At 43.1% G+C, this 14289-nt stretch overlaps 1 protein-coding gene across 1 annotated transcript in view; it reads left to right on the top strand.

The window, feature by feature from the left end:
* Positions 1-14289, top strand: part of mmp16a (matrix metallopeptidase 16a (membrane-inserted)) — a 69467-nt gene that overhangs the window by 39468 nt on the left and 15710 nt on the right. Inside the window, exons 5-7 of the mRNA XM_029691199.1 lie at positions 1935-2057; positions 4369-4530; positions 6544-6761. Coding sequence (XP_029547059.1) covers positions 1935-2057; positions 4369-4530; positions 6544-6761 — 503 coding nt within the window. The remainder of the gene's footprint in view (positions 1-1934; positions 2058-4368; positions 4531-6543; positions 6762-14289) is intronic.

Consider the following 14289-nt stretch of genomic DNA (forward strand, 5'->3'; position numbering starts at 1 on the left):
ATGAAATATTTAGAATTTTTTTGTCACGAAATGCGCTTGCGCGTCACCCTTCGAATAGTGACTTGAACGCACGAACAAAACGGAGGTATTTGAATATAACTATGGATTATTTGGAACCAAAACAACATTTGTTGTTGAAGTAGAAGTCCTGGGAGTGCATTCTGACGAAGAACAGCAAAGGTAATCCAATTTTTCTTATAGTAAATCTGAGTTTGGTGAGGGCCAAACTTGGTGGGTGTCAAATTAGCTAGCCATGATGACCGGGCTATCTTCTCAGAATATTGCGAAATGTGCTTTCGCCAAAAAGCTATTTTAAAATCTGACACCGCGATTGCATAAAGGAGTTCTGTATCTATAATTCTTAAAATAATTGTTATGTTTTTTGTCAACGTTTATCGTGAGTAATTTAGTAAATTCACCGGAAGTTTGAGGTGGGTATGCTAGTTCTGAGCATCACATGCTAATGTAAAAAGCTGGTTTTTGATATAAATATGAACTTGATTGAACAAAACATGCATGTATTGTATAACATAATGTCCTAGGAGTGTCATCTGATGAAGATCATCAAAGATTAGTGCTGCATTTAGCTGTGGTTTTGGTTTTTGTGACATATATGCTTGCTTTGAAAATGGCTGTGTGATTATTTTTGGCAGGGTACTCTCCTGACATAATCTAATGTTTTGCTTTCGCTGTAAAGCCTTTTTGAAATCGGACAATGTGGTTAGATTAACGAGAGTCTTGTCTTTAAAATTGTGTAAAATAGTCATATGTTTGAGAAATTGAAGTTATAGCATTTTTTAGGTATTTGTATTTCGCGCCACGCTCTACCATTGGATATTGGTGAGACGTTCCGCTAGCGGAACATCTGTCCCTAACAGGTATAAACTGCTGATTCCCTCTTTAAATAATTGTGTACACATTTGTTTGCTAAAATAGAGAATCAAATAGCTTGTTGGTCCATGTTATCACTATCTGTGAGTTAGGGCAGTAAAGAGAATACTCTTCATTTTCAGAGGATTTTAAAATGACCTAATTTCTTTTAGCAACATTTAAGTGGCTTAAATGTTTTTGATACAGTTCTTCGGAAGAATAATCACATGCTGTCCAGTAGATAAGCTTTGTTAAAGAAGCTTTCAAATTGACACATATCAGTCCATATATTAGTCCATATATGGGCGTGATCAAAGAATCTCTGGTTGCTACTCAATTCAATTGAGCCAAAATCCGCATGGCGGTGGTTTTGGTGGTGTCGAAAATAGAACTGCGTTAGAGCTGTCAAATCCACAAGTGGCTCCTGGCATTACACCTAAAGCGGACATTGCCATTGGCTGCACATTAACAGAAATCCCATGCAGCCTTGTTTACGAGTTGGAATGAGAGATGTAATCTACACCTCTATTAGGATGATAGAAACCCTCATTATTTAATTTAATCATTTTTCTATTTGAGCGGCATTCTTTCTGTATAGCCTACACTTTCTCGTTCTGACTAATTAACAGAGTGGGACGGGTGTGGCTTTGTGACAATGGTCAAGAGCAGCTGCTCACTGATTTGACGGCTTCAAAAGTTCCACCTGAAGTTCCACCTCCGACACGGCCAAAACATCCGTTATGTGGGTGTCTGCTATTGCTGGTTAACGCTGGATCTGAATGAATCCAGGCCTACATTGATTCCCAACTTTCACCTTGTTAATATTTAGTAACAGTGCTAAGACCCAGACAGCGCAAACAGCAAATGTCCCTGGAATCTGGCGGTAGAGAGGGACAGGAGAGCAAACCACAGTGGATAAAAGACTGCAACTATTAAAATATCAACAGCTAGAGTGAGAGACTTTCTGTACAGAGACAAACGGAGACATATTGAGAGATTATAGTGAGACATTTGAGAAATGATGCTGGTGGTGTTTGTGACTGTTGTCCTGGGACTTCTCTCAGTGGGCGGCTCCCAGGTGGCCCCTTCAACCTCTGAGGAACTCCTGAGTTCACTGGAGCAGCGCAGCCTCAATCAGACTCTGGCTGAGAGTTCAGAGCGTCCTTCTTGGGAGTTAATCCCTGTTGGTAACCAGAACAATCCACTTGACATCACCCAGTTCCATGATTTAAGAGGAACATGCTTCAGGATAATCTCTAACTTGACTCGCAAGCTTCACTGTTTGAACCCCTAATAATAGCTTCTGTTACAATTGTTACAGGAAAAAAACGTAAAAGTTTCGAAATACCAGGGTCAACGGCATCAACGCATTTCTCATTCCATGATGGACATATGGCAACGTCCGCTCACTGTTTTGCTGCTCCCTAAAATAAAGCTTTGGTGATTAAGATTCGTTTCAAGGCGGTCTCAACTCTGTCCTCAGTTGGTCCACATGGGCCAGCTCAGGAGAACCACTTCCAACGATATCTCTCCTCTCCTCACCTCACCTCACTTCTCCTCTTCTCCTCACCTCACCTCTCCTCCTCACCTCTCTTCTCCTCACCTCTCCTCACCTCTCCTCTCTTCTCCTCACCTCTCTTCACCTCACCTCTCCTCTTTTCTCCTCACCTATCTTCTCCTCACCTCTCCTCTCTTCTCCTCACCTCTCTTCTCCTCACCTCTCTTCTCCTCTCCTCACCTCTGCTCTTTTTTCATCACCTCTCCTCACCGCTCCTCTCTTATCCTCACCTGTCCTCTCCTGTCTTTTCCTCACCTCCTCTCTTCTACTCACCTTTCCTCTTCTCTTTTCTCCTCGCTTCTCTTCTGCTTTCCATCAGGGAAATAGATTGGAGTAGACATCTCGCGCTCTTCATTTGCATAGCAATATGCCCCAATTTCCCAAGTGATTCTTAAACCATTGGACTCTCTCTCTTCTCGTTCTCGTTCTCTCTCTCTATCATTATTTATCTCGTTCACCCTCATTATATTCTTGCATAAATCTTTTCTGTGATTGTTAGCATTTTGCTCACATTTTCATTTTGATGTCAGCTAAACCATAACAGTCATTTACATAATAAAATACAGCTGGAATCATTTTTTACATTGCCTATTATAGCACTGTGAGACACTACCCACTGGGCACAGACATCAATTCGACTTCTATTCCACTTTGGTTTAAAGTAATTTCATTGAAATGTGGTAGAAACAATGTTGATTCCACCAGTGTGTGCCCAGTGGGTACTATATATGACTTTATACTGGCATCTATTTTATTTGCTGTATACACAAATCCAGACCCAGTCATTTGTGTGTTTGTCTATAGCAGCATACTTATTGAGAGAGCACATCTGGCCAGGGGTGTGCTCTGTGTTACTAGATCTGTTATTCATGGTATACGTTCCTCTGTAGATAAGTGCTTCAAGTCAATGAGAACAGAATAAATAAACTATTCTCCTTTTATCCATGCCGGGTGCTTCAGAAAGAGTGAGAGTGAGGGGGAGAGGAAGAGGGAGGAAGAGGGAGGGAGACGGTAGGAGGAAGAGAGGGAGGGAGAGAGAGAGAGCGATAGACAGAGAGAGAGAGGGGGGACAAAGAGGAAGAGAGAGGGAGACGGTAGGAGGGCGAGAGGGAGAGAGATAGAGAGAGCGGAAGAGAGAGAGAAAGAGAGAGACTAATTGATAATGTGGCTTTCCGACTGTTCTCTATTTATTCTGGGTTTTCTGGTTCCTGTCCTCCTCTGTCCCAGTTAGTGAATGACTCTAAAGCTACGTCCCAAATGGCATCATATTCCATATGTAGTGCACTATATAGGGAATAGGGTGTCATTTGGGACGTACACTCTGACTGGGACACGGCTGGTTGCCACTGGAGCCTTCTGGGGTCAGAGTTCAACGCAGCGTAAAATCACCGGCTTACCCGCATAATTAGAAAGGGGACCAGTGCTTCCCATGCTCTCACAGAGGGAAGACACTCCAGTTCATTTTGATCTGTGTGTGTGTGTGTGTGTGTGTGTGTGTGTGTGTGTGTGTGTGTGTGTGTGTTAAGACCATAATGGTTCCCATCAGTGGTAGTGGTTGTTTTTACTGCATTATCCTTTCATTTGGGGGATCAGTGGTGGATCACACACACTCTCTGTCGCTGTCACACACACTCTCTGACCCTTCCGACCCTGCTTTGACCCTACTCTGACCCTGCTCGCCTCTCACACACATATCACTCATCTCTTTCTGTGTGTGCATATTTAGCGATTGTGGGTTTCTTGGGTGTATAGTAAAACTCCAAGAAAAGTTTCAGAATAAATTGCGCTGCAGATTATAATTCACACATCCCGTCCATTTGAAGTATGATTGTGCATTTACTCATAGGGATTGTATGTGTGCGAAAGGCAGATGTCACCCTTAGTGCTCTGATCTGATCTCACACTACACATGTCTCACACACATCTCTCTCTCTCTCTAGGTAATGATCTGTTCCTAGTGGCAGTCCATGAGCTGGGCCATGCCCTTGGTTTGGAACACTCCAACGATCCCACAGCCATCATGGCCCCCTTCTACCAGTACATGGACACAGAGAACTTCAAGCTGCCCCACGACGACCTCCAAGGCATCCAGAAGATCTACGGTAGGCTAGCCTTCCTCTCGTTAAATACAACCATCTGCTTATATCATCAGTGTGCTGCCGGAGGGAGGGAGGAGGGAGGGGGGAGGGGGGGAGGGAGGGAGGGAGGAGGGGGGGAGGGAGGGAGGGCAGACCTGGGTACACCATCAAACCTCTCCTCGTCCTTCCTTTCCTTGTCATTTTGGTCTTCAAGGGAAGTGGACAGGACTCTTATAAAGCGGATGGGTCTTAACCTTTCCCCTCTTCCTCCTCTTAAAATCAGGGTTGTATTGGAGGCATGTGTGTGTGTGCGTACCAACATGAGGGTTTACATTTTTTACATTTTAGTCATTTAGCAGACGCTCTTATCCAGAGCGACTTACAGTAGTGAATGCATACATTTCATACATTTTTTTTTTTTTTTTTTTTTTTTTTTCCTGTGCTGGCCCCCCGTGGGAATCGAACCCACAACCCTGGTGTTGCAAACACCATGCTCTACCAACTGAGCTACAGGGAAGGCTAAAGGGAAGGCTACCGTCATAAGGGATAGCATCGAGTGCAGATTCTATTTCTGTTTATGGTGTGTGTGGTTTATCTCTCCATCATTCTCGCTATCATTATATAATTGCAAAGTGCTTTGCCCCCGCTAATCCAGGGTCTATTTCAAGAGATTTAATTCAGTCAATGAATAAATCCCCGTGGTCCTCCCAGAAAGCAGCTGATCAGTTCACTGTACTGACTGACTGGGATGATGATGATGATGATGATGATGATGATAACTAGTGGAGTAGCACTGTAATCTCCTGATCCCATGGTCCTACAATCCCTGGGGATGATTGCCCAAGGTCATGTGTTCGTCCATGTATTCATTTGTTGGTTAGTTTGTCCATTCATTCGTTCGTTTTTTTGGTTCAGTCGTTCATTCAGTCATTCACTCACTCGCTAATGAATTTATTCACCCTCTCTTTCTCTATTTCCTAAAGCTGTCACCTCTGTGTAATAGTCCTATCACTGTTGTTGGCCCTGGCCTTGTTATCCGGCTGCATGATTGGCACCGGTCCTGTCCAAATGGGATTAATGATTTAATAACCCACAGCTATGGACAGACATCCATTATAGAATTTCAGCTGTTTATTTATATAAACTAAATAAGTACACCAACACTGAACACAAGCCGCTTAACATTCAATAACACTACTGAACTAATAATGTCAAAGAATCACAGTCAATTCATTTAATAAGAACAAAGTGAGAGTTGAGTCTGGTTGGATAGCAGGGCTAAGTCCCAAATGACACCCTATTCCCTGTAAAGTGCACTTCTTTTGACCAGAGCCATATGCACTATATCGGGAATAGGGTGTAATTTGTGATGCAGGCCAGGTCTCGTCTCCTTTTAATGGCTGTAGTCTAGCTAGGTTTACATTGGACTGTAATTGATGTGTTAATGATGACAGTGTGTCACGCTGTGTTTCTCTGTCCTTTATTACCAATCTAAATGACTATTACATTTGCTAAGCCAATTACACCACCTCTCTGTAACAGGTAGTTAGAGAGGATTAAAGTCGAGTGTTTTGGTGGAACCCTGCGACACAAAGCTCCGAGGAGAATGACTTATGCGTGTCCTGTGTCCTGTGTCTGTCGGCTATTGCGTCAGGACCAAAAGTTTCAGATACCCTTAGGTCCGCATCTCAAATGGCAACCTATTCCCTCTACAGTGCACTACTACTTTATAGAGCCCTATGGACATAACGTAGAGAATAGGCTGCCATTTGGGACTCAACCTGAGAGTACAATGCTGTGTAGACCCCACCCCACCTTCTAGCTCTGAGTCTACGGATAGCTACGTTATTGAGGGAAAATGTACTTTCTTTGCCTGTGATATGTGGTTGTCCCACCTAGCTATCTTAAGATGAATGTACTGTAAGTTGTTCTGGATAAGAGCTTCTGCTAAATTACTAAAATGTTCTGTAGTCTTTTGATTGTTTTTGTTAATTTGTTTGTTTGTTTAGTAATATTGTTGATGTTGTTTTCATTCAGGTCCACCAGATAAGGTACCCCAGCCGACCAAGCCTTTACCAACAGCCCCCCCACACCGCTCACAACCCCCCTCGGACCCTCGCAAGCCTGACAGGCAGACGCGACCCCCCAGGATACCTACGGGGGACAAGCCCAGCCAGCCCAACGCCAAGCCTAACATCTGTGATGGGGGCTTCAACACCCTGGCCATTCTGAGACGAGAGATGTTTGTGTTCAAGGTAGGAAGTCACTGTGTTTAACCATCCACCACTTCAACTACATTCAAAATAACTACCTGAGTGGCAACAACAACAAGAAAAACAACAACATCATGACGGCATACAACAAACAAACCACATATGACCAACACAGCAACTTCACAGCAAGATACCACAACATCAACATGGCATGTTCCTGGGTGTGTGTGTGCGTGCATACTTGTGTGTGTATCCAGCTCAAAGGACCAGGGCCCAGTTGCATAAAACACCTTCAGTTACTTTTCCCCTTATATTTTCCCTTAAAGTTTCCTTAACTTTAAGTTAGTTGCACAAAACATGTTAATGTGAATTTCCCCCTTAAATTAATTGAAAAATGTAAGGGTGCCCATGAGGTCACTTACTGTAACTGCTTCATTCAGTATGGATATCAATTTAAACAGCATTTGTGGAGATGAATGTTGTTTTCATCTGCTCTGGTTACAAAAGAAAAAGGTCAACCAACTAACTTAGCTACTTAGGTAAACAATGGAAGGTGCACAATCCATGGCTATAAAGCTAGCTGGCTAGTTAGCTATAGCTACTCTGTAAGCTAGCTTGACGTACGAGAAAGTAATATCATGTAAGTTGAGAAAAAAGTAACTACAAGAAACGTTGTTCATTATCTTCTGAAGCAATATGGTTATCCTATCTTGATTTTAGAAGTTCTTTTTTGTTATCTTACAAAATGAAAGCAACCTTTTTGACTAGTCGTTTAGTCAGGCCGTCTCCGTGGTAACCAGATACTCTTTCTGCCATACATGCCTTCAAACTACCGTAAAACCCCTTAAGTTTGCCTTTACCTACGGAACTATTTGAGGGGCTCTATGCACTTAAACAATTCCCTTAGGTAAGGTAGAATTATTCCTTAAGTTAAAGCCTTAAGGGAAACACTGTGGATCAGCTGCACACAAGGTACTTTTAGGGTACAGTATTGTTCCCGGGGGTACAAAAATATAAAAATACACATAATATATCTTCAGAGGTACACGTTTCTCACCTGGTACATTTTAGCATACATGTGCTGAGAATCTATTATAATGGTACATTTTTGTACTTAATATTTTGAATATAAAGCTACAATCATCACACACTCTCAAAACCTTTCCCATTATTATATTATTTCCCAGCATGCTCTATTCCAGGTTGATTTTTAGATTTTTTTTGTTTCAATATGTGGGTTTTTGCATGCACATGAATTGATTGATTGATCTTATGCTACACAAAGTTAAATTACATACATAACAAAACGAATCTGTTAGTAGTTGGATTTATTGCACCCGTTATTGAGATGGTTGTTTCCATTTAGATGGTTTAGGTAGTCTCATTTATCAATTTTCCCTACCTTGGCAGTCATTCTAAATGCAGGTTACAGGTGAAAAGAAGTTGGCTGGATTCCAATAAGAACTACTTATCACTTTGCAAGCAGCATAATGTGACTTGCCCGATGTGGCCAGCAAACCAGGAGTTTCAGACCACTGTGTTGGGATAAAACTAGGCTGTCAAAATATGGTTTTACATGTAATATAGCAAAACTGATCTGTTAGTAGTTGGATTTATTGCACCCGTTTGTTTTTGCATGCACAAAACAGACACCCTGGGAAATATTCAAATAAGGTTTTACACCCTACAGTGTTAAAACAACACCTAAAACCCGTTTAAGACATACATTTTTGCCCCTTAAAAAGAAAAAAGGCAACAACAAAAAAAGGGAAACGTTTACCTTTTCCAAATGTATGCTTCTGTGGACTACATATAATAAAGTACTATCTCATCCCCTAAGGTACACTATTGGCTCTTTTAAGGTACGAACTGCAAGGGTACAATTATATACTAAAGGTACAAACGAATACCTTACAGGATACCACTACAGTGGCAAGCATTTGTACCCCTTTAAGAACAAATAGAAACCTTTATTTCGGAAAGTGTGCTTTCAGTAAGTCAGATCTCAGAGTCGAACTAATGTAAAGGCTCTGTGTGGGAGGGATTCATATATGTGCCTAATATGTACTAATGTAGCAGATAACTGAAGCACTCTGGGTAGTGGGTATACCCGTAGTTATATATAGCTACAGAGTAGTCAGTGGTTTCTGTTGGTCCGGAGATTTCAAGCGTTATCATCATTGAAACTCAAGGGGACATATGTACGTCACTGTAGCTCATGTAATTAGCACTTTAACATCTCTAAAATGTAACTCTCCTCCACATTCATTTTCTTAAGAGGAATTTATCAGACTGCACTGTAGGATAGTCTACACATAGCACTTTATAGTGATTATGTAAGTGACTGAGTGACTCACACATTCTAAATGTGAGGTCTGTACGCTATGGCAGGGATGCGTTCCAAATGGCACCCTATATCCTATATAGTGCAATACCTCTGACAAGAGCCCTGGTCAAAAGTAGTGCCGTAAATAGGAAGTAGGGTGCCATTTGGGACGCAAGCCCAGGACTTGTTTGGATATCTATTAGCTTACATAGAAATAACATCTAGTCCAGATGGAATATGGTTTTCTCTTCCCAAACAAACCCCACAGTAGCAAACTCATCTCAGTTTACCCAGAACAAAAAATGGTGCATAATTTGGTTTATGTTTACGTGGTCTGTCCATGAGAGATTATCCAGTAACAAACCCCACAGTAGCTTTCTGTCCAGTAACAAACCCCACAGTAGCTTTCTGTCCAGTAACAAACCCCACAGTAGCTTTTCGTCCAGTAACAAACCCCACAGTAGCTTTCTGTTCAGTAACAAACCCCACAGTAGCTTTCTGTTCAGTAACAAACCCCACAGTAGCTTTCTGTCCAGTAACAAACCCCACAGTAGCTTTCTGTCCAGTAACAAACCCCACAGTAGCTTTCTGTCCAGTAACAAACCCCACAGTAGCTTTCTGTCCTGTAACAAACCCCACAGTAGCTTTCTGTCTAGTAACAAACCCCACAGTAACTTTCTATCCAGTAACAAACCCCACAGTAGCTTTCTGTTCAGTAACAAACCCCACAGTAGCTTTCTGTCTAGTAACAAACCCCACAGTAGCTTTCTGTCCAGTAACAAACCCCACAGTAGCTTTCTGTCCAGTAACAAACCCCACAGTAGCTTTTCGTCCAGTAACAAACCCCACAGTAGCTTTCTGTTCAGTAACAAACCCCACAGTAGCTTTCTGTCCAGTAACAAGCCCCACAGTAGCTTTCTGTCCTGTAACAAACCCCACAGTCACTTTCTGTCCTGTAACAAACCCCACAGTAGCTTTCTATCCAGTAACAAACCCCACAGTAGCTTTCTGTCCTGTAACAAACCCCACAGTAGCTTTCTGTCCGGTAACAAACCCCACAGTAGCTTTCTGTCCAGTAACAAACCCCACAGTAGCTTTCTGTCCAGTAACAAACCCCACAGTAGCTTTCTGTCCAGTTACAAACCCCACAGTAGCTTTCTGTCCTGTAACAAACCCCACAGTAGCTTTCTGTCCTGTAACAAACCCCACAGTCGCTTTCTGTCTAGTAACAAACCCCACAGTAGCTTTCTGTCCAGTAACAAACCCCACAGTAGCTTTCTGTCCAGTAACAAACCCCACAGTCGCTTTCTGTCCTGTAACAAACCCCACAGTAGCTTTCTGTCCAGTTACAAACCCCACAGTAGCTTTCTGTCCTGTAACAAACCCCACAGTAGCTTTCTGTCCAGTAACAAACCCCACAGTAGCTTTCTGTCTAGTAACAAACCCCACAGTAGCTTTCTGTCCAGTAACAAACCCCACAGTAGCTTTCTGTCCTGTAACAAACCCCACAGTAGCTTTCTGTCCAGTAACAAACCCCACAGTCGCTTTCTGTCCAGTAACAAACCCCACAGTAGCTTTCTGTCCAGTTTTACACAGAGTCGTGATGTGTCTATGCTTATGTATCCTCATCCAGAAACTCAGAGTCTCCGAGTACAAGGCCCTGGCAGCTCACAGTCAGCTAATGCACGCCCTCACACACATATACATATGCACACACACAGGAGAAAAGGGGAAAGCCCTCCAGGCAACACAAAGATCAGCTATGTTCTCCACCAAAGAGAAAGAGAAAGAGAGAGAGCGGCTGTTCTTTTGTGTGTATTTTTCAGGGGTTATAAATAGCTAGTATTCATTGGTTAAGTAGGCTAAGACACGTGGAACTCACTGGGGAAATACCCCTCTCATAGAATATTGCCAAACACACTTACACTGTGGTTTGGTTTATTTCATTTCAACAGTGATTCTACTTGTGTCTTACATTGCTTGGAAAAATCCTCATTCTCATTCGGCTTTCCAAAAAACAGTAACAGCCATTGCAGGTTTTTCTCTTCTCTTCTCCTGTCTCAGTCCGCTGTACTTAATCATGGAGACAAGATAAAAGGACAAATGTATAATATTTGTGTGTAGGAAAAACCTTCAGGCCATCAGTCTCAGTGACCTGTGTCTCCATGGAAATGTCTGCCTAAGAACCCCCCTCACATGGTTTCTCCCTCCTCTCCCCTGGCAAAAGTTGGCGTGGAACGACCCGGCCTTGGTGATAGTCAGTAGTGGAGAGAGACATAAGATTTCAAGACAGAGCTAAGAAAGACAGATATTACGTCAAATAGTGGCCCATAGGGCTCTTGACAAAGTAGTGCACTATATAGGGAATAGGGTGCTATTTGGATGTACACAGGAACACAGGAAGTCTCAGTCTGATCGTTTATGAGTTTGGCACCTCAGCTTAGCTCAGGGATGGATGGATAGATTTCCACAATAACGACTCTGTGGATATGAATCAAAACACTGGCCAACTACTCATGATTCAGGCCATGGATAGAGGTCATATTTAACTCGCAGATCAAAGAGAGCATTGACCCATTTTATTTATTGGTTTGGTTTAGTGGTATTTCCCTCCAATTTTTCAACTCCAGAAAGAGTTGGTTTCAAGGGCTGTTGTACTATTGTTTTTTTGTTCTGTTTTTAAGCTGTCAATGAGCATATTTAACGAAGCTAAAATGAAAATAAATCACATTTCCTGTTCTAACCATCATCATTATCTCCTCTCGTGAAGAGACAACACAAAATCACCTATTATGCAACTTCCTTTATGTATATGAATTGTGTTTCTAAGTTGTTTTTTACACTATGCGTTTGAGCTCATTGTAATTATAGTGTGTGGCTTGAATCCGGTTTTCAAGAGAAGCTCTCAGCTTGTCCATCATTTGCAACAAAAGCACAATGCATGTTTTCTCCCAAATCCAAATGTGCTCCGCATGGTCAAGACACATCTAAGCTAGGTATTATGAGAGAGAGAGAGGGTGTGGGGGATTCTATTAGCATCACTTAACCAGCAGCAGGGGAGATGAAGAGGAAGCTAGTGCTACTCTCTGACTGGCTCACAGCTACTCAGAGCCAATCACAATCCCTCCCACACACATCAGACAGGAAGCAGGACGCTGAGAGTATGGATGTTCTGTTCAGGGTAACTGAGGTTGTCATGGAGGAGACTGACTGGTCAAGAGTGGGTGAATAACAACAGAGGGAGAGAGGGAGAGAGGGAGGGAGGGAGGGATACGTAAGTAGATAGAATACATGATGTATAGAGATAAACAGTTTCCTGAACAAATAAGTCCTCTAATTGAATAGCAATTTGGAAGGATGTTTACTACTCATACTTAGGGCTGTACTCTGCAATGTACATGAATTGGCGCCAGTAACAAGTAGAGTTGGAATCTTCATTAGTCTGTGTCTGTGGTATTTCCTCTGAAGCAGGTCTGTGTGCAGAGTGACAGTCTGTCTGGTTGATGGGTTACTGAGGAGGGAGGGAGGGAGGGAGTACGAGCGAGCTTTGGCTATTTTGGCTCACCTCGTCCTCCAGTTGATTGTGTTGGAAGACACGTTGTCGCTACCTGCCAAGTCATTAAAGATGAAATCTCCTCAGCCCTGAAAGACTGAAACACAGGTGTTCCCATAATGGGAAATAGGACTAGAGAGGATGGTGTGGTAGACCTACAATCGTTTCAGCTGTAAGTTATATGAAACCATGAAGGAAAATATCATACACTTCCATCAAACATCAAGAGACCCCTTGAGGGAGTATCTCTCATCATAACTACAGTTACAGTCTCAAACTCTGGGGCCTCTTCTGTACCCCCTGCCTATCTGACGTACCACAGTGATGTATAACGGAGACTTTCTGCATTTAGAAGGAGTTACCTTTCCTCCTCTCCGCTCTGCTTTCAACAGGAAGAGGAGGGAACGGATGAAAGGAAAACACATGCTGTTCAGTAGCTTTCCAGTGTCCTTGACGGAGCTCAGAGCCAACGGTAAAACCATACAGCCAAGTCTGGATTTACAGTTATTATGACCCTGCCATCTTCAGTGGTGGAGAGGAGGGGTTGAAGAGGGTCGGCAAGGTTTCAGAGAGAACAGTAAAACTGTACAGACATGACATGTTGCGTCCAGCAATCACCACCACATGATACCGTACATGCCCCCAAAAATTGCACACTTCCTTATGCTACCCCTTGGCTCCCACCCACCTCCTCCTACCCCCTCCTCTCCCGTGCCCCTGCGTACAGGGATTGAGGGACACATTCTCATGCGAGAGCCCGATTTAGACTAGAGCAGCAGAGAGACGCTTCCTTCCTGTCCTGAATGTGTGAACAGATTTAGTGCTGGACTGGCTGGTCACACTAGGATGCAGAGCAGGAAGACCCATCTGATTCGTCCCTCTATCCCTCCACCTTTCAATCTCTTTTTTTACTGTTACTACACCTTTTGTTTTGTAAATGGGGGTTATTTCTCTTGTTCTCTCTCTTTCTCGCCTCCCACCCTCTTTTCCCTCCTTCTCCGCCCTCTCCTCACTGCTCTCTCCCTTCCCCTCCTCTCTCCTCTTCAGTTGGGCTTGAAGAGAAGAGCGTGCATCACTTAACCAAGTGTCTTTCACTCGTCCATCCCCACCCATCTTTCTCCATTCTTCCCTTCCTCCTTGTCTTAACTAGAGTAGTGTGCTTGTCTCTACTGCCTGACTTCCCCTCTCTGAGGCGGTAGCTAGCCGTAGCATTTAAGAACGTTGGGCCAGTAACCGACAAGTCGCTGGTTTGAATCCCCGAGCCGACTAGGTGAAAAATATGTCGTTGTGCCCTTAAGCAAGGCTCTTAACCCTAATTGCTCCTGTAAGTCGCTTTGGATCAGAGCGTCTGTTAAATGACCATAATGTATACGTACATGTGCGTTGATGTACGAGGTCTACTAGGAAGTGGGTAACAAAGTGTGTGTATTATCTGTGCTTATCCCTCTGAGGGGAACCCAGGACCTGGCTTCTTTAATCTCCACTCCTTTCTCCCCACTGTCCTTTCACCTTAACACACACGCACATCAGATCAACCCCAATTGGCTTGTTTAGCCTCAGCTGAGCTCATTGTTGACCTCTGTCATGTTCAGTCTCTCAGGGATGCCCTTATGCTGCTTTATGGCTGTTCTGTGGTTAGGTGCTCTTACTTACAGCACTTTTAATGCAGATCATTTATAGATGTCAGTTGT

The sequence above is a fragment of the Salmo trutta genome, chromosome 2 (assembly GCF_901001165.1).
Source record: "Salmo trutta chromosome 2, fSalTru1.1, whole genome shotgun sequence".
Classification (NCBI taxonomy): domain Eukaryota; kingdom Metazoa; phylum Chordata; class Actinopteri; order Salmoniformes; family Salmonidae; genus Salmo; species Salmo trutta.